The sequence below is a fragment of the Argiope bruennichi genome, chromosome 3, assembly GCF_947563725.1.
Source record: "Argiope bruennichi chromosome 3, qqArgBrue1.1, whole genome shotgun sequence".
NCBI lineage: Eukaryota > Metazoa > Arthropoda > Arachnida > Araneae > Araneidae > Argiope > Argiope bruennichi.
In genome coordinates this window covers 17,245,337-17,271,747 of record NC_079153.1, presented here as the reverse complement: position 1 = coordinate 17,271,747, position 26,411 = coordinate 17,245,337, and the positions used below count along the sequence as shown (strand labels likewise).

General features: G+C 28.4%; 1 protein-coding gene across 2 annotated transcripts in view; it reads left to right on the top strand.

The window, feature by feature from the left end:
* LOC129962687 (nuclear hormone receptor FTZ-F1 beta-like) overlaps nt 1-23,321 on the top strand; it is a 133,859-nt gene extending 110,538 nt beyond the window's left edge. For both annotated transcript variants that reach the window (XM_056076600.1, XM_056076601.1), the window contains exons 3-10: nt 7,009-7,201; nt 8,535-8,806; nt 10,191-10,521; nt 10,859-11,257; nt 12,619-12,795; nt 14,717-14,970; nt 16,826-17,078; nt 18,584-23,321. In XM_056076600.1, coding sequence (XP_055932575.1) covers nt 7,009-7,201; nt 8,535-8,806; nt 10,191-10,521; nt 10,859-11,257; nt 12,619-12,795; nt 14,717-14,970; nt 16,826-17,078; nt 18,584-18,825 — 2,121 coding nt within the window. In that variant the 3' untranslated portion in view covers nt 18,826-23,321. The remainder of the gene's footprint in view (nt 1-7,008; nt 7,202-8,534; nt 8,807-10,190; nt 10,522-10,858; nt 11,258-12,618; nt 12,796-14,716; nt 14,971-16,825; nt 17,079-18,583) is intronic.
* The last annotated feature ends 3,090 nt before the right edge of the window (nt 23,322-26,411 follow it).

Sequence of the window (26,411 nt, the reverse complement as noted above, 5' to 3'; positions counted from 1 at the left end):
CTGGGGGGGGGGGAGACGAAAGAGGGTTTATTATTGATACACAGTCGTTTGTTTTGAGTGGCATCGCTTAACATGTCCCGTCTCGTCGCGTCTCTGTTACCTATAAGCCTGCCTTATTTCATTTCTGTTTTTTAAATTTGTATAAAAGTGACGGGTAAAAAAATGTTACTTAGTTTATTTCAATATAAAATTGTTTTTTCCTTATACCGACATAATGTGCAATAAAAGCAATTTGTGTAACTTTTATATTGTAAAAATTGTACTTTTATATTGTACTTTCTTTTTGTGCCACCTGCAGTGGCGGATTTAAACATTTTGCAACCCTAAGCTGTGCCTGTTTTGAAGTCCCACTTTCAATAAACTGGTCCATTTTTATTTTATTTTTAGTTTAGTAATTTGTGAAATTGTTTGTTTTTATTTATTTATGAAATTACTATGACTCTCCTGCGTCCATTTTAAGGACAATTATATTTGAATAGAAGCTTGGTATTTATAAATACTGTAATACTTTAATGAATGTATATATAACTTATATATTGGAAAAATTTGCTTCTTATTTTGCACCATCTGCAGTGGCGGATTTAAAATTTCTGCGGCCCTAGGCTGTGCCCATTATTGGAATTCTCTATTAGTAATTTGGTCTATTTTTTTATTTTGGCAAATTTGTGAAATTGTTTGTTTTTATTTATAGATTTAGTATGACTGTCCAGTATTCATTTTACGAACAATTACATCGAAACAAACGCTTGGTATTTATAGATGTTGTAACAATTAAGTGAATTATGAAATAAATCAGTACTTAACCAATTATGCTTGAACAGCGCTAAAATTAATATTTTATAATTCATAGAATTTGCATTTTTTAACTTTTTTTTTTTTTTTTTTTTTTTTTTTTGGCAATCAGACGAATAACATCTTTTTAATCGATATCTGCCTGCGCACGCCACCTCATCCCAACTGCTGTAGGCAATTGCTTTTATGCCATGGAAAATCCGCCACTGAACACTTATGAAATGAAAGTACACTTTCAATTACTTTCAGTTTCTGCGATATTCGGAAGTAAAACATTCTTCTAAATAACTCTCAATTTTCTTGTATACTTTCACAATATGACACATTTTGTGTTTATCCTTTGAGTGTAGCGAAGAGTTGTGTTATGTGTTTTATACTTCCATTTGACCGAATGAACCCAAAGTTACTAGTTACAGTTAATATTTACTATTTTGGTATTAAAAAAATCTCATACCTAAATTCATTTATCTTGCTCATTGTATTTTCAAATCATTGCGTTCATAGCACACGATCGAACAAATAAACATATTCCTTTTTTTTTTTTTCACCAAATTTTTCAAAATATAATACAGATACAGTTTTTACTTAATATATATATACGAATTTTCATTCGTTTAAGTAATAACTTCTCGGTGTTTGAGTTATTCCTAGTCGCTGGCAGACAGACTGATACAGAAATTATTTTTCAAATTCAGGGAGATCTAAAAGTGGAGATTCATGAAAATATTTAAGTCGAATTTAATTATCGAATAATAATGAAAAAATCCGTGGCGTCATCCAAGTATGAAAAATTGTTTTGCGATCTTGAGGTGTACAATAGAATAATCAAATAGCCAATGAAGGACATATTTATGTTAAACAGAAATAAACTCAAATGCGTTATTGGAAAAGTTTGATAAAATTCTTGAATTAATTTGAGCTTTCTGATTTATTTTTGCTTATTTGTAAACGAAATCAGGGCACTCAATATTTTCGTAATTTTAAATTCATATTCACGACCTCACTCGAATTGATGAGCAATTTAAGAAACTGGCATAAAAAATTATGATATTCTCAAAAACAAAGATTTTTTAAATCGGGTTTACTGTATAAAGAAACTATATAAAAAAATCCTTGATTTCGATATGACAAAATTTTATTTTATGAAAATATTATAAATTTCCAACTGCATATATTAGTGAAAATTCGTCACTTTTTCTATGTTTCATTTCCATGATAAATTTTTGGTTCCTTTAAATGCATTGTTAGGTCCACACAGGTACTTTTCGAGGTACTACATAGAAAAGATCCACTTCAGAATGGACTTTTTTTGAGAAAGTATACTCAAGCCTTCATTTTAGAAACTAAAAAAGTTGTTAAAACAAGCTCTTCGACCTCTTTTGAGAGAAGAAAATTATCCAGCTTACGAATTTGCATATTCTTCGAAAAATTAAATGAAGAAATTAAATATTAATGAATGTCTTCCAATAAAAAAACAGGAAGAGGTGTGGTAATGTTCTACAATACAAACCGCTGTACCGAAAGCAACGAAATTCGTGGCAAACATATTTTAAAGTGTGGGAACGTGCACCTTTGACCTATTTTAATTAAACATAACTTAATAACTTCCTAGAATATTATAGCAATTTTTTAAAAAATACCTCTGAACTTTTGAAAAAAAAATTCTTGTTAAATTTATTTCACTATACTTTAAAATATACATATATATTATTTTCATTATTTAGTCGTTCATTTCAAAATACTAATCAATTTTTATGAAATCTATTTAAAATAACTTTAAAAATAAATTTATCTAAATTGATAATAACATTCAAATAAAATTAAAAGAAATTCATCCGCAAATTCTTACTCTTATTGGCCGATTGGATTTGATTGTCTATGAGCCTTTTTTTTTACTTTATCGTATAAAAAGTAATTAATAAAATAAAATACAAAGGAAAAACTAATATAATCATCAAAAATTCGAATTCGAGATTTTGACAAATCTTCACGTTTTGGACTTTTCTGAGTTCGACAGACTCATTTTTGGCATTATGTTTGTCTGTCATTCTGTCTGTGAGCACGATAATTTCAAAATGCTCTTTTTATGCTTTTAATGCTTTTTAAAAGACGATTTTTATATGAAATATGTAGATTTTAATCAAATTTCGAATGAAAATTCCGCCACTGAAAGTTTTGTCTGTTCTAGTACAGGTGAACATGATAACTACAAAATATAAAGAGTTATATGAATATTTGGTACTTTTCCGTTAACCGGGCGCAGATGTCGCCAGTTGTGAACCAAACGCAAATTTGGCGGAATTCTACATTATTTGGCGATTTGTCGCTTGCACACGGCTAATGGATTGTGAACCAAAAGCGAATTTGGCGTAAGAAATTTGGCAGAATTCTACATTATTCGGCGATTTTTTGCTTGCGCCCGGCTAACGGAAAAGTAAGAGTTATTATATGAATAAGATTTGGTGTACAGATTTCACATTTAAAGTATAGATCCATATCTAATTATGAACAAATCCGAAAAAGGGCCGACTGTCTGTCCGTCTGTATTTTCTCATGCATATAAACACGATAACTCCAAAATGAAACAACTCGAATAAATAAAATTTTATGCAAATTTGAGCATCTGAAATGTGGATCCTTACTAAATTTTGAATCAAATCCATCAAAGTTTTTACCGTCTGTCATTCTCATGCATGTAAGCACTTTAAAGTACATCTAAGTAAAGTACCTAAATGTATAAAAACTTTGCTTTTCTGGAAAGGTTAAAAATAAGAAGTTAAAAAAAAAGTTTACACGTCTCCCATTGTGAAAAAATGTCAGTGATGAAAATGCTTTTCTGATACTTAAACACTTCTTACATTATAAGCACACAATTTTTCATTTTTTCCCCTGTAAAATATACTGAAATATTAAAAGGCGAATTTATTGACTTAAGCTATTTTTCAGTCCTCAAACTGAAAAGGCAGTATTTGCACAGTGCTTTATCAACCCTCATTGAATTTTGAAAAATGGTCAAATAATACTTTAATTGAAGTATTTAAAAACATGTTCAGCATGAACACCTTCGACGCCAGTACAAAGTTTAAATTTTTCTAACAGCACTTAAGATACGCCTATCAGTTCATCACTTGTGATATCAATACAGGTTTCTTGAATTTCTCGTCAAAGATTTGCTGCATCTATAAGAGACATTTATAGAGATTAGTACCTCAGAAGAACGCAAGCAAACCTATACATAAAAGACAACAGGCGTCCTTATAAACCAACTAGAGTAGAAATTTAGCTTTCAGCCATCTCCTTATAGTTGATGTATAGTGAGGAAAAGTACTATCAAGTTGAAATTACTTCTGTAGAATTGTTTGAGACTTCAAACATAATGCCATTCAAAACTGAATATTTCAGTCACCGTTCAGCGTACTTTCATGCAAAAATAAAAACCAACCAAAGAGTTTCTAAAAATACCACACCACTCATTTATAGAAAAGTGCTACTGACGGCGAGCCTCTTGTACGAGCAATGGACCCCCCCCGTTCGAAAAGTGATCGTTTTGATGATTGTTGCTTCCATCTCTGTAAGGACATCCAAGGACGTTCTCTGTCCAAATTATATTGCTAAAGAAAAGTAAGATATAATCCACCTGAAATGGGGCCCGGTTGTAAATCTTTGGATGTCGATCTTTATCTGATTGAAAACTGACCATGGAATCCATAAATGTTATATAGTATATATGGATGGCAGTAATAACGTTAAAGTATTTCTTTGCATTGTAGTTTTTGAAATGGTGAGTTCTGAATTTACTGTTCGTATAATAGCGTCCAAGTAACTTGAAAATAAATCGACCAAAATGTAAATTTGTGTAACTTGCAAAACGCTTCGTCTTCTCTGGAGGGAGTAAAAGAAATCGCAAAACTGTTCTGTAAATACATTTTCTTGTAAGATGTAGGGAACTCGTGAGATGACGTTCCTATATTCTTCTGCGATTAGGTCAGCGTTACGATTATGTACAATATAAATCATTAACATTTTCATTACTAAAATATACCATGTCATTGGAAAGCTTAATATCACTTTCCCGATTGCAATCAAAGAATTCATTTTTTTCCCTTGATATTCTACTACTTCTCTGCGATATCCCTGATATTTAAGGTCTGAAATTTGGATATAATCCATGTTCATATCAAAATTCGTATTTAATGAAGTTTCCATCTAAATTTGTAATAAATCTCTCTAAACATGAAAATAACTATATTTCATTAAAATTTGTTGCAAGTAGAAGTGTAAAACTTCATGTATGAGTGTAAGAGAAGCATTTTACTGATTGATACTTTTACATTATGGTATCCATATAAAACTTAATTTTTTTATCAGTCACCACAAAAGCCAAAGTGTTTTATACAGTTACCTATTTTATTTACAGAAATTTTTCAATTAGAAATGTGTGTGTAGGTGCAATGTTTAGAAAGATAAACTACGTTTCTCTTTTGGGACATCCTGTATTTAAAGCATTTTTTTATTGCATCCAAATTTAATTAAATATTCTGCTGAAGGAGGAAAAACTTTCACAATGTACCATTAAAATGATAATAAGCTGTGCTGTTGCAGGAAAGATCATTGAAAATCAGTAAGTTCATGATAAGTAAACTAAAATTTATTGAAAAAGGTAACTGCAATATTTAAAACTAGCCGCCTTTGTTGACCAGCTTGTCCCCCCAGATTATTGGCTTTCGTTTCTGTTAAACGATTCATTTAGAATGCATACATATTTATTTAAAAAAAAAAAAAAACTTTTATTTGAAACGACTGAAAAACGTGAATTGGCTGAATCAGCGTGCTGCAAAATAAGATATGTAATATTACGAAGTAAAAGCGGAAATTAAAATCCTGTTGCAGATTTAATAAATGGCAAAAGGATGCAATTAAATGTTTTGATGGATGAATTTTCATTCCTTCATAACATTGTATCAAATTATTAGTGTAATTGTATCAAATTGTTGTTGAATTTCAATAACATTGTATCAAACTGAATTACAAATATTATTAAAATTCAGGGGGTAAATGTATGGAAAGGAAATTGATATCATTATTATTATTATTATTTTGAGTTTTAAGATAATGCAAAGACCCTTTTTGGAAGATAATTGTTTTAAAAGATGCGAACATCAATTTTCACAGTAAATAATAATGATTACCCATTTGGAGACAGGTAATCACTATTTTTTCTTATTGCTAAAGCTTTCTATTTTAAGCCTTAATATTCGTTTATATTGTTTTTATATCTTCTTTCCTCTAACAATGAACTTTTTGTTGACGCGACAACATTCTCCAGGATATTTCTAGTAATACTTTGCACTCCCATTAATTACCTAAATGAGTCGGCGAGTTTAGTACATTTGTAAAGAAATTCAATGAAGTAGTCTGAAATTCTTACGCCAATTCGTTTACATTTGACTAATGCCATTCATTAATAACTAACAAGAGAGACTTATCCGCTTTTGGCGACCAATTTGTTCACCCAAATAATTGACTTTTTAAATGGTTAATATGGAGTAGTTAAATCATAGCAATTAATCCAATCAGGGACGGTCAAGCCTATCGGAGCGATTATTAATTTTCTGTTTGACGTCTATTTCTTTCACAACTTGTTTCCTCTGACTAAATGGAATTTTCTCCTTCAAAGCATTTCTAATAACGTTTTGCAACTTCATTAATTACGGAAACATGGAATCAAACGTAAACACGTAAAACATTGATTAAGTTGTTTGAAACGTTCGTTTCCATTCAGCTAAAAAGTAATAAGAGCGATTTCTGCCCCACGTATGGTGACATTTTATATGTATGCTTACTATTATTGTTTTTAACCCTCCAGCTTCTTATCCCGCGATATTTGTTGGTTGGCAATCAGTTCATTTGCTATTGCCCCCCCCTCTCGTTTTTCGCAGTTTAGGATGTTTATTTTTACGATTACAGGTTTTTATTTTATCATATTATTATCGTGCAACATATAGTATCAGTTCACTTTGTTTAAAAAATATTTGAACTTATTTGTAAACATCGCATCTAAATGGTGATTTTAAAAAATTACGCTTGAAAACATTACTTGTGAATTTTTCATTCTCTTTACACTCCAGATATTGCTATCAAAATTAGATGACAGAATTGGACAACATATATTGTCAATTTATATGTATTGTAATAATTTTTTTCCCCTTCTTATAGAATGAAACTACATCTGAAGTAAATGAGTCCATCATAACCGTACGAAACAGCCTTGGCACTTGTGGATCTGTCACAGCCAGCTCTTCTGGGCCTCACACCACGATAAGTCTTATCAAACCTTCCTCACCTTCTCCATATCTCCCTCATGCTCAGACCAATGACCGTCCTCCTCATGCCCACAGTGCCCTTTACGGTAAGCTTTAATTCTTTTTATACAAAATTTTAATGAAATTGAATTTATTCCTTTGATGGCTATTTGTGGTCTGGTAATTAGATATCATTTCTATTTTGGAAATGTACTGCATTTTGAATCAGTCAAAGAATGATAATTATTTCGCAGAATTGTTTTCAATGATACAGTTGATTGACTGATTCAATTTCAGTTGTAAATATAAATCTATTCTAATGTGAAGGAAAGTATGACAAATCAGATATATGTTCATAGATAAACTAGAATTAATTATTAAAGTATTTTTGATTAATTTCATGAGTTTAATTTCTTATATGCAAAATCTATACATATTTTTCATAATGACCAATACTTTCAATGCATATTTTCATACTTTTCATTTCTGTTTATTAGATTATCTATAATACTATTAGTCAGAATATAATGTCTTGTAATATATGTGTGATTAGAAAAGATTGAAATTCCAACCTAATATTAAAATTAAATATTAACATTCATAAATTTTACTGAATTAAAAAAAATGCACTTTTGTTATTTTGTGTCTTTAGATTTTGAAACTTTTTATGTGAATGTAAATCATGTATCTTGAAGTAATTCCAAGAAGTAATTTTTTTTAACATATGCTGTATCTTTTCTTATTGGAATCTTCATTAAGTGATAACTTTTTTTAATATAATATTTAATAATATAACTGAAAAATATTTAATTCTCTTTCATTTTCATAAATTATAACAACAAATGTTTCATCTGTCTTTCAAAGAATTTAATTTTATAAAATCGGACTTCTAAAATATTATCCTTTCATCTACTTAGAGAGGGGGGGGGATCCTAATATCCTATCTGTACAAGAAAAATTATTTATAATCTCTGTCCTCTTATAAATGAGAAAATAGCAAGAGTTATTGATTAGTGGAAATCAAAAATTAGAACCGATATATTTGGAACTTTAATAAAATTTTTGAAATAAAGATAGGTTTTTTTAAATAAATTGTTAATTTGTTTTTTAATAAATTAAAAATTTAACATAATAAAGCAAAACACTGTTAGGATTTTTGTGATTTTGAGATGAATGCACATGACTTTACATGGAGTTGAGACCTATAATTTTAGAAACTCTAATCTCGGAACTATCATTTTTTGATTATTAAAATATCATTTTTGTTTGTTCATATTGTTAATTTTATTTATATAAATGTTCTAAGTAAATTTATTTGCTTTGTAGGATTATAAAACTTTTGGGTGTTTGTTTGTTTTTAACTTCCATGTGTTGGTAATATATATCTACTACAAAATACAATTTTATTACAAAATTTTTAATAAATTTTTCTTCCTTCAGAATCTCTTCTTGTGAATAACCAGAGTCCTGCCCAGAGCAGAATTAGCTACAGTGGTCCATACAGCCAAACACCCAGTCCCATCCTTACCCGTCCCACCAGCAGCTCTAGTTCCCGATCTTCCTATTCTCCGAGCCAAAGTCCTTTAATGGGCAGATATGTGAGCAGCGTTTCCTCCATTTACTCTCACAATCAGAGCCCAGTGTTATCACGACATACAACTGGGAACAGCAGTGATGGATCAGCTTGCTCACCTACTGGCAGTCCCTTACAGGTGTGTGTACGTGCACGTCTCATCCATGACGGTTGAAGACCTGCTGTTCTTACTATATATACTTCAAAAATTAGTTCTTTTCTTATTTAATAATATTGTCGATTTATTCTTGCTAGAAATTTGACTATCTTATAAGAAATATAGGTAGAGCCATTTATTAATCAGATCCTGTAAACACAGTTTGCATTTAGTGCCTATTTATTATTTATTAAAACATCAATACCAGTAGAAAACTACATTTCAAATTGCATCTACCTTGAAGAGTTTGCTGATTCATTTTCTGTACATAACAAGTAGCTTTCTGTACATAACATTTATGCTACAAGAAGTGCTACTTATTTATGCTTATCATTTCTGCTTATGAGGGATCTGTTGAACCAACACTGTTTCAACAAGACTAACAATCCACCTCCTTGAAAATTTAGCTAACACATCCAATACTTAAATACTATGCTACCACTATTAGATCTCCAGTTACCAATTGCTTTTTTAATTAAATGAACCAGATTGCTAAAGTATTCTTAAAATGAGATTATATTGGTAAAACATAACAAAATATAAAGGTTTTTTTTTTTTTTAATTTGAAACTATTGAAAAAATTAATAAGTTTAACATGCATTCAGAAGACTTGCGTGATTCATTCCAGTTTTTCTTTCAAATTTTCAAAAAAGTTATAACAGAACAAGTCAAAATAAATAATACAGAAGGGGAAAGAAAAAGAAAAAAAATTGCAGAGAATAAAGAAACATATTCACTCCATTAGTAAAATCAGGAGGTAACCTTCAAGATCTTCAGTATGGATTTCCTAATATTTTCTTTTATATTTATATTCATGCCAGCTTTGCCATCTTGAATCAACTCATTGTACGCAGGAGTGGGAAATTTTCTTGGGAATAACCTCTCCCTAGCAACCTTAAAAATTGAGCAACTATAAATAATGCAAGATGCAGTGTCTTCGTCAAGACCACATGGGCAGTTTGCTTGATTTAATTGTACAAAGGAAATAAAGCTTCTAACTCCATAAAATTCCTACAGAAGCTACATCTTAGTTTTCTGCTCAATAATAAAATTTGTAAATATCAACCAAATATTTAATGTTGAGCAATTTTATTTAGTTTTATTACAAATGATAAATTTATTTATTTTAAACTAGAATAAAAATTTTAGATCATGTAAAATTATAAATTTTATTTGATCTTTTCATCAAAATATTTGCAATATATATATATATATATATATATCAATTCAAAAAGTAATTGCAGTAATTAATATGCTACAGAGGATTGTATTAAATTGTATACTTCTATTTTAGGTATAAACTTATAACCAATTCAGTTTGTGAATGAAAAGAATTTTATTTATTTCCTTCATTGTATTATTGTAGAGCCGACACATTACTGTGGAGGGTACTGTTTTTTCTCCATCTCAAAGCCCCAGTCAGAGTAGACGCAGTGATTTGGACGGTTTTTCTCCAGCTCGCAGTCCAGGGCACTTGAGCGGCTCTGGTGCCTCTAGGCACCGTCCCTACAATGTATCAATATCCCCAGGCCTCCAAAAACCTGGATCTAGCACACCTGATCAGGGCTGTATCCCAGAGGGCTCATCTGCTCATCCACCATATCAGTATGCATCTCAAGATCACCTTGGTATTGAAGCTAGACTCAGTCAAGTTTCGCCTCTTTCTCAACACACAACTCCTGAACCAAGATCAACAAGTGAGTTTATATTATAATTACTTTACCTTAATTTTAGTTCATAAGCTTAAAAATGCAGTTATCCATTCACTGGTGATATTAAACAACATTATAATGGCAAAATTTTTATTTGAAAGATGTTTTTTAATTTTTTCATTGGATTTTATTGGTAATGTTTTGCATTCATTTTATCACATGAAACTAATTATAAATCCTTTTACTTCAATTGCTAGTGAAGGAAACCAATTTTCATATTCCACTTTTTAAAATAGCACAATTCTTTATTAATATTCTCTGCAGTATTTTCTGAATGGCATGAATATATTTCTTTAATGGATAAATTATGGCGTTTTTTCAGCATCCAGTGCCTCAGTTCACTCCAGTGCCTCTGATGAATCCAATGCAAGTGACTTCTCCAGCCCCACTCGAAGGCCGTCCAGTGACAATCTTGAAGATAGCAGGCTTCAGTTACTTGGAGACTTGTCCCAGAATCCTCTGGGACTCAGTGGTCCTCCAGGCATATCTCGCCAGCAGCTACTCAGTGGACCTTGCCCTATCTGTGGAGATAGAATTTCGGGTTTCCACTATGGTATATTTTCCTGTGAAAGCTGCAAAGGCTTTTTCAAACGTACTGTTCAGAACAAAAAGAACTATGTTTGCCTGAGAGGTGCCAACTGTCATGTATCTATCAGCACAAGAAAAAAGTGTCCAGCCTGCAGGTTTAATAAATGCCTTCGAATGGGAATGAAGTTGGAAGGTAATAATGAAAAGTTTTGTTTTCTTTATTAAAAAGTAAAAATTACTTTTATTTTTTTACAAAATAGTTATTTTATAGTTATTTATATTCGATATGTAGAATCAATTCGTTTTGTAACTCAACTTATTTAAGAATAGGAAATTCAAGATGACTTTAGATACTTTTTATAATAAATATCTTTTAATATAAATATAATACATAGTGATCATTATGTTAATTATTCCTTTCCTTCCATATCCATTGCCTAAAAAGAATACATTTTAACCATTTGCCTGGTGCAGTATGGTCAGATATTGCTCTTGCACCATTAAATCCTACAATCCAATCCATGTCGATTGCATAATATAATAGAATTAGCATACAGTTATGAGCCATGTTAAATACTGTATATATACCTTATTTTAAAAGTTACTCTGTGCCTAATTCAAATTATAATTTATGGACAAAGAAAGATTAGATTGGAATTTTTTGCTTTGTGTTGTACAAATTAGCTAATATTTTCTGATGATTTTTTATATGTTTATATTATACATGCAGAGGGGTTGGGATTAAAATATTTCAAGATAATCTGATGATTTATTAAATGGTTTTATTTATCTTCTAAATTTTATTTGACAGCTGCTTTTTTTTTTCTTCTTTTTTTTCTATTCTTACTAATATCAAATTTAATTGTTACTGATTGGTATGAAAAGTTCTTGTTTGTAGACTGCATAGAAATATTTCATTAACTCTGAAATGATGGTGAAAGAATTTTAAAAAAAATAGTTCTAGACTGTTTTGTATAATCAAAATGTCTTTCTTCATTCATCCATTAACAAATAAGACTTTCAATGAGAGGAAGAGACATAAAAAAATGGGGATTGATATCCAACTTAAAGAAGAAAAAAAAGCAATTGTCTTTGTTATGTGGATCAGCAGTGGATGCAACTTTTTATTGGACATCTCAATTTTCATCATAATTGTCTTGTATTTATAGTTAGTTATATGAAATGAAACATTTATTTATTTTATATAATATAGCTAATTAAAAATAAAGCACTGGCTATCCACTATGGAAAATATCAAAAAATAATGGCTTATATTGAGAAAAGCATGCATACAGTTATGTGAAATACATTATTTACTATTTGAATTGATTTTATAAAATATAGCTAATTAAAAATAGAATGCAAATAAAGTGTATATTTTATGCATAACATTAAATGAATTATCAGTGACTTGTGACTAATAAATTTTTTTAAAATATAAATAATAAGTAATATAGTTCTGAAACTGATAAACTGATCTTGTTGTAGGTCTGTATTGTGAATAAGATGTCAGCTTATTTCCTTTTAATAAATTCTTTTATCTTTGATTTCCAGCCATCAGGGAAGATCGTACTAGAGGAGGCCGTAGTACCTATCAATGTTCTTACACTCTTCCTGCAACTCCTCTGAGTGACGATCGTGTGCCTTTCACGGGTGATATCAGTATTTCTCCATCTTCACTTCCCAGCGATTGCCATAGCAAACAGGAATCCTCTTCTAGGTCTTCCAAAGGTAAGAGTCCATTTCAATCTTTTCTTCAACTCCATTTATTCATATCAACCAAAAAAATAACTTAAATTGTATTTGTAGTGAATTTTAGTTTTTTATGTATATATAATAATAAGTTATCAAAAATTTGTGATTGCAAAAAAGGGGAATTTAGTTTATTGTTATTAAATAATTAATGCTGTCATAGTAAAATTAGTTAATAGTACTATGAATTTGCAGTATCTCTCATTGAAATTCTATTATATATATATATATATATATATATATATATATTCTTTTTTACTTAATGCTTTGTTTAGTTTTTAAAAATTTTTAAAGTTTTAATTTTTAACTTGGAAGTTACATTTATTGTATATAAATATTTTAGGAAGAAGATTATACTACTAGAAATTAAGTGTAATTCTCGTTTATGATATTAGGAAATATTCAACAAACAGTAAATTTTTATAAAAATGAATAGGAATTTTTTTTATCTGATTGGAATTTACAAATGTGTGCATTAAATTCTGTATACTAAGGAAAGTAATTTTTTAAAAAAATTTCTGTAGGTGTAATAACTATGGAAAATACTTCTTATAACAGTTATCTTATCCCCCCCCCTCTCACACACACACACTTTTTTTTTGGAAAAATATTTTGATGTTTTATTATATACACACAAATATTTATTATATCATACAAAAGTATTATATATACTTTTGTGTTATCTGATTACATTCTAAAGTGCTCTAGATTTATGCCATATTATTCTTTTCTTGTTAAGGTGGCATGTAAAATCATTTAATGCCTTAAAAGATATTTATTTGAAATGTATATAGTGAAATGCTTTGTATAAACATGCTCTCAAACATTATTATAATTTGCAATTATTTTATGTGATATTATGTGTGGTATTCTTCACATTATTATGTTTGCCATGTTTATAGTCATACCATTTAGTAAACACAAAATGCATTCTTTTGTTTTGATAAATTTCTCCTTAAAAAAGCATTTTTCTTTCTTCAGGAAAATAAAAATCTTGTACACTTTGATCAACTTTCACCAAAAAAAAATCGTCATATCATTATTATTTTTCGTATATCAAAATGTTCTTCAGCAATAATTTTCTTGTTGCTAATCCAGGCTTTTTAAGTATTACATATGCATGTAATTATTTATCAAATACTGATAAAAAATATTTTATAACTGGGAGAAAAGATTAACATTGTTTTATTTCACAAAAATTAAATGAACTGTGTTTATGGTTATATTCTAATTTAAATCAACTGAATTCAAAAATTTGTGTTTTTAAATGAAACAGGAAGAGGAGTTTTTCATTATTGCCTTGCTATCAAATATGTTTTGAATTGTAAGAATTCTAACAATCTGTTTTCAGATGTTCAATTTCCCAATTATGAATTTATTATTTTATTTTTTGTTAATTGATACCTAATGCATAATAATTCTAGCATTGTTAGAAGGCTATTTCAGACAGGTGTTATCTGAACAATGCCATTCTCTCATTCCATGAATGATTTTAACAAAATATGCCAAATATATTTTTATTATTAGAAATGTCAGTGTTAAAATTAAGATGTTACATAATCAAGTATCAGCTTTAAAATGCACATTTTTAGGTACACTTTTTTTCTAGGATTAATTATTGCATTAATAAATAATCTACTCTACTATATAAATAAGAATTGTTTGATTTTTGCATTGCAAACTACATATGCTTTGATATGATTTTCAATAGTGAACTCCAAATCTTTAAAATTGGTGCTGATTGTCCAAGTGCATAACTTTTTTCTACCAGTAGGACACTTTTATAGAATAAATATACAGTTTAATTTTTGGTATAATTTTAATGTTTCATTTGTTAAAAAAACTTCTGTACAGATTGTCTATTTAAAATATATTAAATGATTGAATTTTTCTTTTTTAGAGTCTGCTGGTGCCAATTCTCCCGATGAACAAAATCAGCCTGTTGTTCCAGCTCTCATTCATGACATCCTGTCTGTTGAACATCTTTGGCATTACACAGATAGAGATTCATCCAGGTCTTCTAATAATCAACAACCCTGTAAAATGCCTGACGGTGAACAAGATTTCCTCAGCACTTTGTGTAATGTTGCAGACAATAGATTGTACAAAATTGTCAAATGGTGTAAAAGCTTGCCTCTTTTTCGTGAAATCGGGGTAAATTCTTAAATTTTATTTTAAATGTTTTATTTATTTCATTGGACCAGATTGTGGCATTTTTATATTCAGAAATTATATATTAAAATTATAAAGTATTTTGTTGTGAAGAGCATTTGATCCTTCCTTTCAGAATTTTTTTATTTTATTTTATTGAAAATTTTGTTAGAGAATTGATGTATAAACTTGATTAGATTTCATGTTTATTCTATGTATGTCTAAAGCAATTTTTTGTTCCGCTATTATTTATTTCAAATCAATACTCATTCTATCTCAATATGTCCTCAAATTTCTGCAAATGGAATTATTTTTGCTTGGAAATTGTTATACAATATTTATAAGAAATTCTCATATTACTTTTATTGAACATTTTAAGAACTCTCTATTAAGCTTGTTTGACTTTTCTGTTATGGAATAAAATCTCCTGTTCCTATTGAGAGTTTCTCTTATAAAATCCATTAATAGTAACCTGATAAAATTAATATATTTGATAAGATAAAATTAACTTTACTCATATAATCTTAATTGTGTTTTTATTATTCTTCCTTTTACTCATAAAAGCTCTTTATTATGATTAAAATTCTTTATTTAATTATTTTAAATTTAATAAGTAATATTGATCCTGCTTAAGGATTTGAAGTTTGGCAGTTCCCCTCTTTTTTCACCTTCCCTCCTTTAAAAAAAAATTTTTTTTAATGAAATTTTTATTTTGAATGGTCATCATGTTCTTTTGCTATTTGTTTTCACCAACATGTGATGTTTGTTAATGTGATGTATTAAAGTAAATTTTAAATTCTGTGCAGTACATTTATATAAAAACAAAAGAAAAAAGGCAGCTAAATGGATGTTTTTGCTTTTAAAGACACTTGATCTGATATTTTTCATTACTTTCTACAGAAAAAAAGTTCTTGATTTCTTGCCGTATGTTTTAAAACTCCTTTCAAACATTCTTTGTTTATTAAGGGGGAAAAAAAAGATAATATTGTTTTTTAAAAGTATCTTCCTATGGTTCTCAAAAACAATGACTGAAGAAGGCATGGTAGAATCTGTAATCAGGTTCTTCAAAACTTAATGAGTTAATCAACTTCTTATAAACTTGATGAATAATGGATTCATAGGTCTACATAACCAAAATATGACTTGCAATACCCATAATGACAATGTATTTCCATGAATGGATATATAAACATTAGACTTTCTTGGCAAATTGTATTGAAACTGATATCAGTATAGATTGTTTGATATATAGAATCATAATACTGTGAATCTTGAAAGTCTAGAAACTTTTTTGAATTTTTCTTTTAAGCTTCTTGATCCATTTGTACATATTTTAGCCTGGTAAAAATGTGTCCACGTTTTTTCTGAAATGAATAAAATGATTCTGATACAATATAAACAATTATTTTCTTCATTGTGATGCTAAACAAATTAATTATGCAAGTATTATAATATTTAGTTTAAATGTCCATGTATAGAAAATAGTATAACAAATCTAAAGTTTTTCTTTTTCTTTTTTTCTTTAGCAGAGTTGTTATTGATTTACCTGTATTATTAATATTCATATTTTTTTTTTCAAAAAAAAAAGGAGGGGGGCATATTGATATGTATATATCCTAAATAAAAATATTCCTACATAAAATTAGTTTTTCATGTAATGCATTTGCATAAATTATGATGTAGATAATATTTTCATCATACTCTATTATTTGCTTATAATCATGTAATTAAGAATAGCATCAGATGTTTAGCAATTAAAATAGTACTTGAGGAAAATTGTTATTCATTCTTTATTGCTCCTATTTACTTATTAAATTGTTTTGTTGCCTTAACTTTGCTTTTATTTTTTTATATTCAGATGGATGATCAGATAGCCCTTTTAATTAATTCATGGTGTGAACTGCTGCTCCTCAGTTGTTGTTACAGATCCATGTCTACTCCCAATGAAATCAGAATATCCCATGACAAATCTTTCACACTCTCTCAGGCCCAGGCAATGGGATTGAGTCCAGTGATTGAACGGATGTTTAATCTGACTGAGCATCTGAGAAGACTTCAGGTGGACCAGTATGAATATGTTTCATTGAAAGTGATCATCTTATTGACATCTGGTAAGTTAGTCTTTTGCATATAGCAATTATGCTGAAACATCAATATTTTTTGTGCATACTGTTTTTCATTAAAAGATTAAACATGGAAGGAAATATGTTTCTTAATGAATTATTTTTTCATTTGTTATGTATTGCAAGAGTTAAAGAAACATAGAGTACATATTTAATATACTTAATTAAATTGTGTAATAAAAACGAATTTGGTGGTTTTTGGATATGATGTTGTACTGTCAAAAGATATTTAAGGCTCATTGACACAAATGGTATAAACTGCCATTAAGGTGTCCACCATCCTAGAGGGGTGGTTAATTTAAATAACCAATTGCTTCGAATTGTACTTAATCATTGGTATAAAGATATCTTGAAAGCAGCAAGATTACAGATCTATAATTTTCTTTTCTTTTCTTTTGTTTCTAAAATGGGATAAATATACATATACAAAGAAAATAATTAGAGAGATGATGCAGATAATTTAAATTATATATATATATATATATATATATATATATATATATATATATATATATATATATATATATATATTGGATTAATGGCAAATGGGATTTTGTTAATTTAGCTGGATAATGAGTGGGTTATTAATTTATTGAATTTATTTATTAATGAACCAATTATTAATTTACTGAAATTTTTTCTAAATTTCTTTATGTTTGAATTGATGTGAGTTTAATAGTAATAATTTAGCTTTTATTAAGAATTTTCCATGAATATTGCCTTGAATCTTTATTAAAAATTTCAGTTTTTGTGCTTGAATGAACCCGAAGCATTTATTTGTTCCATGATATTAATTCTTAATTAAATTTCATCATAGTAGTCTTTTCTGTTATTTATGATAAGGTTACAATTTTAGTATTGCATTAATATGATAAAATAAAATTGAATTAAGAATTTTCTTATGTATTGGAGGTTATTTACATTTGTGTATATGACATATGTGAAAGTTTTGTTAAGAACAATAATTTCTTTTATGAGGAAGTTTTCCCATTTCCTTTTGACTTGGCAATGAATTGAAACATATTTTTAATTTTGTATCTTACTCTTTTAATTCTAAAATAAAAGAGGATATTGATCTGTAAAGCAATACATTTTTTTAACTTCAGTTCTTGTCTTCATCAGAGTCATATGAATAAATTTTGTTTAGTAGGTAAAAACATAGAGAATAAATATTTGTCAGCTTTTTCTCAATATAAATCCCAAAAAATGTTTTGATTAAATCATATTATATAATGAAGTTTAATTTAATGTGTGTGGGTGTAAATAATTTTTAGTTTTATTTATCATTAATTAATATTTCCGTTTTCTTATTTTGTTTTGCTATTAATGTAATTTTTGTGTTTGTGAAATTCTGTTGGTCATTTAGTAATTTTGCAGCTTTGAATGGGAAAATTGTGGTGTAATACTCTGTATATGGAATAACTATATTATTGTTAAGAATAGTATCATTATATTATGTGTTTATTTTATTAAATTCTGTAATTTATTTTTAGATGCGAATGGCTTGAAAGAACCTGACAAAGTGCGTGCCTGCCAGAAAGAAGTCCTTGAAGCACTGCAGAACTATACAGCTTCTCACTACCCTCATCAACCAAGCAAATTTGGTGAACTCTTGCTTCGGCTTCCTGAGCTTGAACGAGCCTGCCAAGTGGGCAAGGACTCATTGACTACGAAAAAAACTGGCGATACACCCAGTTTCAATCTCCTCATGGAACTGCTCCGTGGCGATCATTAATCACACTCATTCGATACTACAGTTTCACTTCAAACACTTTTTACTTCTATCAGTGGCAAACATTTCATTTGCTCTTGCCCAAAGATTATTGACTTAAGAAGCAAGACAGAATTTTAACCCATTGAACAATTTGTTTCTGCTATGCTTGTGATAGATACATATTTTTAAAACTCTGTATATAGAAACTGGTTGAAAGATAGTCAAAATGATATTTTTTGTCAATTTTAAAAGTGCAATTTTTACTAAATGTTAACTTGTATTATATTGAAAATCAAAGGATAAAAATAGTTAATATGTTATTTGGTAAATTGAAATATATTCTTTCTTTTGTTAATATCCATTTAAAGAAAGAAAAAAAGATTAATACTGAAATCTTATTTTTTCCTCTTTAATAATATCAATTATCAAAATATTAAATGTAATTAACATTAATTATTCAAACATAACTTTAGATTGTATGTTTCTATACAATCTTGTTGCCTGAAATTTCATTTTTGTAAAGTTCCCATTGGGCATTTGCCATGAATGTGATTAGCACATTTTCTTTAAAAAATATTAATGAATAATTTTGATGTAGTTAAGACTAAATTTTATAAAATTGCATTTTTCTGATATTTTGATGGTTTGCCTACTTACAGTTTGTTCAATGGGTTGAAATATTACTCCTGATTGCAACTTTTTCTGCTTACTTATATCTTTCGAGGTGACCAAAAGTTCAGTATGCAGTGCTATGCAAGACTGGTGCTATTGGGTCAATAACATATTTGGTGCCAATTTTGTATATGTGTACATGTTTTAGTATCGATTGATTGATTGGAGACAGTTTCATTGTCAATGCCAAAATATGTTGATTGTACTTCTATGTTGCCCTAAGTGTTTGGACTAAAGGATCTGGCTGTATGCTTCAGATAACTCCTCCTTGCGGACCTTTTATTTTTTGTATAATTGCAAAAGTGGAAGGAAAGTGCTAAGAAAATTAAACCGGTTTATTGAAATTTTAAAAAAAATTAATACAAATTATTGAATTGTTTTGATGTATCTTTGAAAGATCCAAAATTTTAAATTTTATTATTAAAAATGAATGTTGTGTCTGTTGATTTTTAGATGTTTAGTATGAAATTTTTTATTGGTTCTATTATTTTTGAATAAATGTCTAAAGTAAATAAGAAATACTTTTGTATGAATCACTGAATTTACTACAAATCTTTTAGATTGACAAAAATTAACAGCTCTAATTTTATATATCTCTTAGCTAAATATTATTTATTTGTAAAATGATTCTCCTACTGAAATCACATTCCATTAAAGAAAATCCTGAAACATTCCTTTTGTATTTAATTTTTTTTATTATGTGTTATGGCTTTTATGTTGCTTCTTGATTTTTTTCTATGTTTAAGATTATACTCTTAAATGTTTAAACTTAATGATTTTAAAAAATTATTGTCTAATTAGGTTTGAAAGAAAAAAAAATTAGCCTTTCAATCACTTTTCAAAAATAAGAATTATTTCTACTTCCCTTCTTATTCTTTGTTCTGTTGAATAAATTGCTTCGAAACAGTATATGTATATTCAAACTGCCTTTGCTTTTAAAGCGAGTATTACTTTAATGTGCTTTTATCATTAGTCTACAAAATAAGTGTTGCACTTCTTAAAAGCTGTAAAATTAGTGTTATATCCACCGTTATTGATGTTTGCACTATATCATTAGGATATATTGCTCAACATATTCTGTTGTTGACTTTCTACTTGTATATGTTCTACCTAGAACATTTTGTTTTACAAAGTAGAAGTTTTAGTTTGAAATTTTTAATTCAATTTTTAATAAATTTGTAGATTATTTAAATAGATAAATAAAATTTTTTATTGCTATAATTTCCACAATGTTACTAAAATATTTTTTAAGAACTTGAAGGAAAAAATTTATTTCATTTATTCAGATAAATTTTTAATATCTCCATTTCATATTTGATTATTTAACCCTGCATATTTATCTAATTAAGTCAGCATGACCTTTTGAAGTAAATCTGAGGTTTATTGGGAATAATCCTCTTAATTCTGAGTCATAATCAAAAAGGCATTTGCACTGACACACTACCATTCAAAATGCACATCATACTGTATAGCAAGAAATACTTCTTGGAAACTGCAGATCTGATGGTATTCAGACATACAAAAATAAATTAATATTATATTTAAGGATAACTGAAATCTGAATTTTTTTCTTACCAAGCTAAAGAAAGTTTTCTCAATATCCAAAGTTTTAATTTTTATAAATATCATTCTGTTAAAATTAAGCTTGTATATCTTCACATTGGTAGGGGAAGTTTGCTGAGTGGAATACTAACTTATATGTTGCCTTAGTAACTTTATTATGAGACAGAATTTTATACTTTATTCCCAGTAGTCCTTGTGTAATTTGAAAATGGGATGTAAATTTAAAAAAAAAAAAAAAAATCAAATAGTTTTTCATTTAGAAAATCTTTATATCTCTCTGTGATTTTCTGAACCAGCTGTCATGCTAATTCAGTTTTATTTTATCTTTGTTATTATTATTTTATGTGAGTCTATGTATAATTGCATGCATTTTTCAATCACCTTTAATGAAACACCTGAAGTGCCAACTTTTTACTGCCATAAATGTTTGAAGGATTGCATAAATTTCACCTGATAGCCTCATAAAGCACAATTAAATGTGACAGATTTCAAAATGTATATAGATATACGTGTTTATTGTCATTTTTCAAAATTTACATTGTAATATAGCATAAGAGTACATTAAATGTGTCTTGAGATTTTATGTCTTCTTCATATCAAAAGTAAGTTGTTTCAGTCTTCATATTGTTAATTCAATACACTTGGAGATTATAAATTTCCCTTTCATAATTTTTAGGTATGTTTTATGTGTTTTGTATTGTAGTATGAAGATGGCAGTGTTGTAAATCATATTTTTTAAAGTATGTAATATCTGTAAATAGAATTTCTGCAAATATAATTTGATTAATTGAAAATGTCGTATAGCCTTGAGACAGTTGGCAAAAGAAGAAATGATATAAAATATACTTTTAACTGCTACCCAGTCTTTGTTAATACAGAAAATGTGATTTACATCACTCTGCATTTTCAATTTTCACATTGTTCTCCCCAATGTTATTATAAAACAGATAAATGATTGCAAATTTTATTTCTGTGCTGATTGTAATTTGTGTTAAAATTTAATTTGTAAATTCTTTGTCGAGTTTAAATACTGTTAGTTGATTGTAAAACTTTGCCTTGTCTGAATCCTGAAATATTATTTCATTATTTACTTTCTCTTTGATTCAAGTAAGTGAGCCGATTTTTTTTAAGGGGTGGGGATATGTACATGTTAAATCATGTGTTATTAAGGATAAAAAGTTATTAAAGATTTGAAAAATGGCAGCAATATGTTAATAATCCATGTTTGTTTATGAAACATATTGAACTTTGAGAGCAGTTAAACAGTGCCTTATCCAAAAATGGTATTTTATTTCTGATGAATCATAATTCTTCTATAGCTTTATTTTCAATAAGAAACGAACTTCTATTCTACTGTTGATATACATTCTGTTCTACAGTGAACTTTCAGAACTATTTAGAAAAATGTTTTGTCTTTTAGGAGGAATATTCAGTACTTACCTTCAATTAATATTCTTATAAAGAAAAAAAAATTACTCAATTTTTTCTTCCTCCGATGTAATTAATAAATATTTCAACTCAACAATTGCATTAGAAGTTGCAACAGAATTTCTTGAGCTGAAATTTTCATTTGTCATTGTGACTGAGAAATTCATTACAATCCTCTAGAAAAGAAAAATTCAGTTCTATTTTGTACATTTTTTTTACAGTGTGATTTTCTTTTAATTTCATGTGTCATTTATAATGGGGAGAAAAACAGGATTTGATATATAACCAAATGCTTCAAACATAAAAAAAAAGGTCTCCTTTTTTCAATATTCTAATTTTTACATCCCCTCCCCTTCTCAAAAATTATGTATTATTTTTTTAATGCCATGCATTTGGAAATTTTTAATTGACTAAAAAATGCACGCAAAAAATTTTTAAAGCCAGGTTTTATTGATTGCAAATTTGAAAGACTTGAATTTATTGTATGCACATTATTACAATAAAATGTTGACATTCCTTGCAAAAATTTTAAGTGAAATGTTTTTCTTGTGTAATCAAAATATTAGAAAATGAATTCTTGAAGTTGCACATATCTTGTTTTAGATATTACTGCTTGATAGTTATGTTGGCATTGTAAGTTTTATTGTTTGTTGTGAATTACTTGTGACCGGTGCATTTTTTCCCTTGTTGTGTTGTATTTTAGCTGCAGCTGCTTTTCGGTGGCGGTATCTCCAGCTTTATAATTTTTTTTTCCCCTGAGAAATAAAAAAGAGTTTTATTCTTGTTTGTGTTGGGAAATTTGTAATTACCTCATTTCTATGTAGAATGAAAGTAAATAAAGTTGTGTATAAGTACTTTTGTTGTCTTCTTTTTTTTTTTTTAAGTATCCATAACATATTTCTTTAGAATTTATTAAATTCAAAATATATGAACTGCATTTTTTCCCCCTTGAAATGGATAATGTATTGTCCTACCTTCTTTTTAATGTATTGTCCTACCTTCTTTTTGCTAACCCTTTGACGGCTATGGGCACATATATACATCCAGCAAAAACCATTGGTGTGACTTATGAGTACATATGTGCTTCTAGCGAAAGCGTTGGCTATTTACTACTACAGTGACTACTGTAAGTTCGGAAATGATTTCTATTGCGTATGTCTAACATTAGGAAAAAACCTCATATTTCGTTTGCTTAGCAACGAGAAAAATATGAAATCTCGTTTATTTGGTCACTTTGGTTGTTATTTTTTATTATTATTCGTCCTACCATTTCATCTGACAGACAGACAGCAGGTAGCTTGAGCAGAGAAAATGTGTTGTCTGCTGGAAAACATAAAAGAAAGAGGGATGACTACATATAATTATATTAAGTACACCGTCGCATTATTCGTTAATATTTGTTTTGAGATGTACCATACGCAATTGAACTATTAATTTTCTTATTGTTTTTCTTTCTTAAAAGAAAATTTTTGTTTATATATAAAGTATTCCCGTTGCTTGCTTGTTACTTGTCCAGTTTTCAGTATCAAAATACATACATTATAAATATCAAATTCTAGTATTTTAAAAACTTTACCAGTGGTGAATAAACAAACTATATATATACATTGAAGATAAAAAAAATGTTTGGATACATTTTGGTATGAATAAAGTAATAGTAATTAGGTTGTATACTTTATTATAATATGTTAATATCCCTCTGACAAGATCCATATTGCTCGAAAAAAGTGTTCAATCCCCAACGATCGCAACGGACGGCCGCACACTCAAAATGCTTCAACTTAGAGCAGTAAGCTGTCAAAGGGTTAATAATGTATCTTTTCCTATTCTATGGCTTTCCAGAGCACAGCATAAATCTATACCTTCAATAGGTGATGTGAGCGACGCTAAATTTAGTTAAATGAAGTATTAAAGCTACTCAAAACTGCATGATAAATTTCTAATTTGAGACCATCACGAGGGTGACACAATAGGAACTCCAATCATCACATTTTTACATCGCAGCAAAAGAAGAATATTTAATACGTAATAGATATAAAAAATTCCAGCTGGGGTCACATTCATAAGAATATTCAACAAGATCAAATATCTTTAATCGTTTTGGGGAAACATTTATAAAGGAAACATTTTAAACATTATAACAGAAACTTAAAAGGAAACATTTAAGTCAATATGTTATGAAGTTGTTTCAAATACGTCTTGAAATCTTAATTGGTGGGTTTCTGCTAGAAAGAATGATTCAAATCAACATATTTTATTGAATAACATTTTTAGATCCTTTAAAAAAAAATAAAAAATTAGTTAAAAGATTTGGACAATGCAATTAAGTTTAATGGGATATTAATTTTAAAAAAGTAGCTTGAGATGTTGGATAACGAAATTTAAAATGCCGAAACGTTAACTAAGTAGCTTAGAGAACTACTAACTAGAGATCATTTTGTATATATTTAAATTTTATCTTCAAAAAAATCATTTTAATGAAGTTTTCTTAAGATTTTTACAACGTTCAATAACTCATAACAATGCTACTTTTTTTTTTTTTTTTTTTTTTTTTTTTGGGTATGCCCAGAAGTAATATTGAAATGCAACAACAGTAAGTAATGTTTAAATGTAAGTTTAACGTTTAAAATAAGTAACGTTTTATATATAAGGTTTTAAGTATAAGATTATAACTAACGTTTTAAATATAAGGTTGAACACTCATTTAAATGAAGTAGAATAATTCATTGGTTAATTTTGTCAATCAGAACACACATCAGAATAACAGACGATTTTTTTAAATGTAACTTCAGAATACTGCTTCTTTTAGAAGCGTATTCGTATTTTTATTTTTGTTGCAAAAATTAAAAATTATTGGAAGTGTGAGCTTTTTAAAGAAACCGTAAGGGAATTATTGTTTCAATGAATACATGTAATTAATTCAATTAAACTTTCTTAAAATTAAATATCTTCGATTAATTTATATTTAAACCTTACTTTGATAGAGAAGTATGTAGTATGGAGAAAGTATTGTTATCGTCAAAAAATTCGAACACGAGATTTAGACGAATCTTCTCGTTTTAGACCTCCCTGGCTTCGAAAAACACATTTGTGGAAAATGTCCAGCCACTTGTCTGTGTTAAAGATAACTCAAAAATTCTTTGAGCTAGATAGATGAAATTTGATATACGGTTTTTGCACCAGATTTATAATTTCTTTCAAATAGTGAGCAAATTCATTTTAAAGAAAGTGTGTCTGTATGGCTGTTCGAATATAAATTAACACAAGAATTCCAAAATGAAGAGGGATAGATATATTAAATTCGGTGTGCAGATTTATCATCTATAATGTGTACAAATGCCAAATCCAACCACGGATTGACTGTCTGTTGGTCTGTTCTTTCAGAAATAAGAAAACGCGATAGTTCAAAAACGCAATAACTTTAATATATCAAATTTGTTATGAGAATTTATGACTGTGAGTACAATTTTGCGTCAAATTTATACTTCTATCGGTTGCGAAAGAATGTATCTAAAATGCAATTTCGATTATCGGATACTATTAACGCATGAAAAGGATTAATCGCCAAATAACTCGCCAAGGATCACACGATAGATTCAGTAAAAATGGTAAATCCACATCAATGTTTTGTAAGTAGTGTATGCTAATGCCATGTAAGGTATTCTCTGGGATAATACCTTTATTAAAGAATTGAGAATAAATTTGAGAGAGACAGCTCTCATTGGTTATCAGCAGAGATGATGTATAATAATGCAAGATAAAGTTAACAGTAAAATGAAACAATGTTAGAAATAAATACCTTAACAATCACTTAATAATTACTTTGAATTTAAATAATGGGCCATATTTTTACCAAGTTTTTGTTGTCCAAACAATGTCTGCTTTCCGATATTTCCTTAATTTGAGAATTTCAGCTCCCATCATTTAATTTTTTTCTCAGGCAT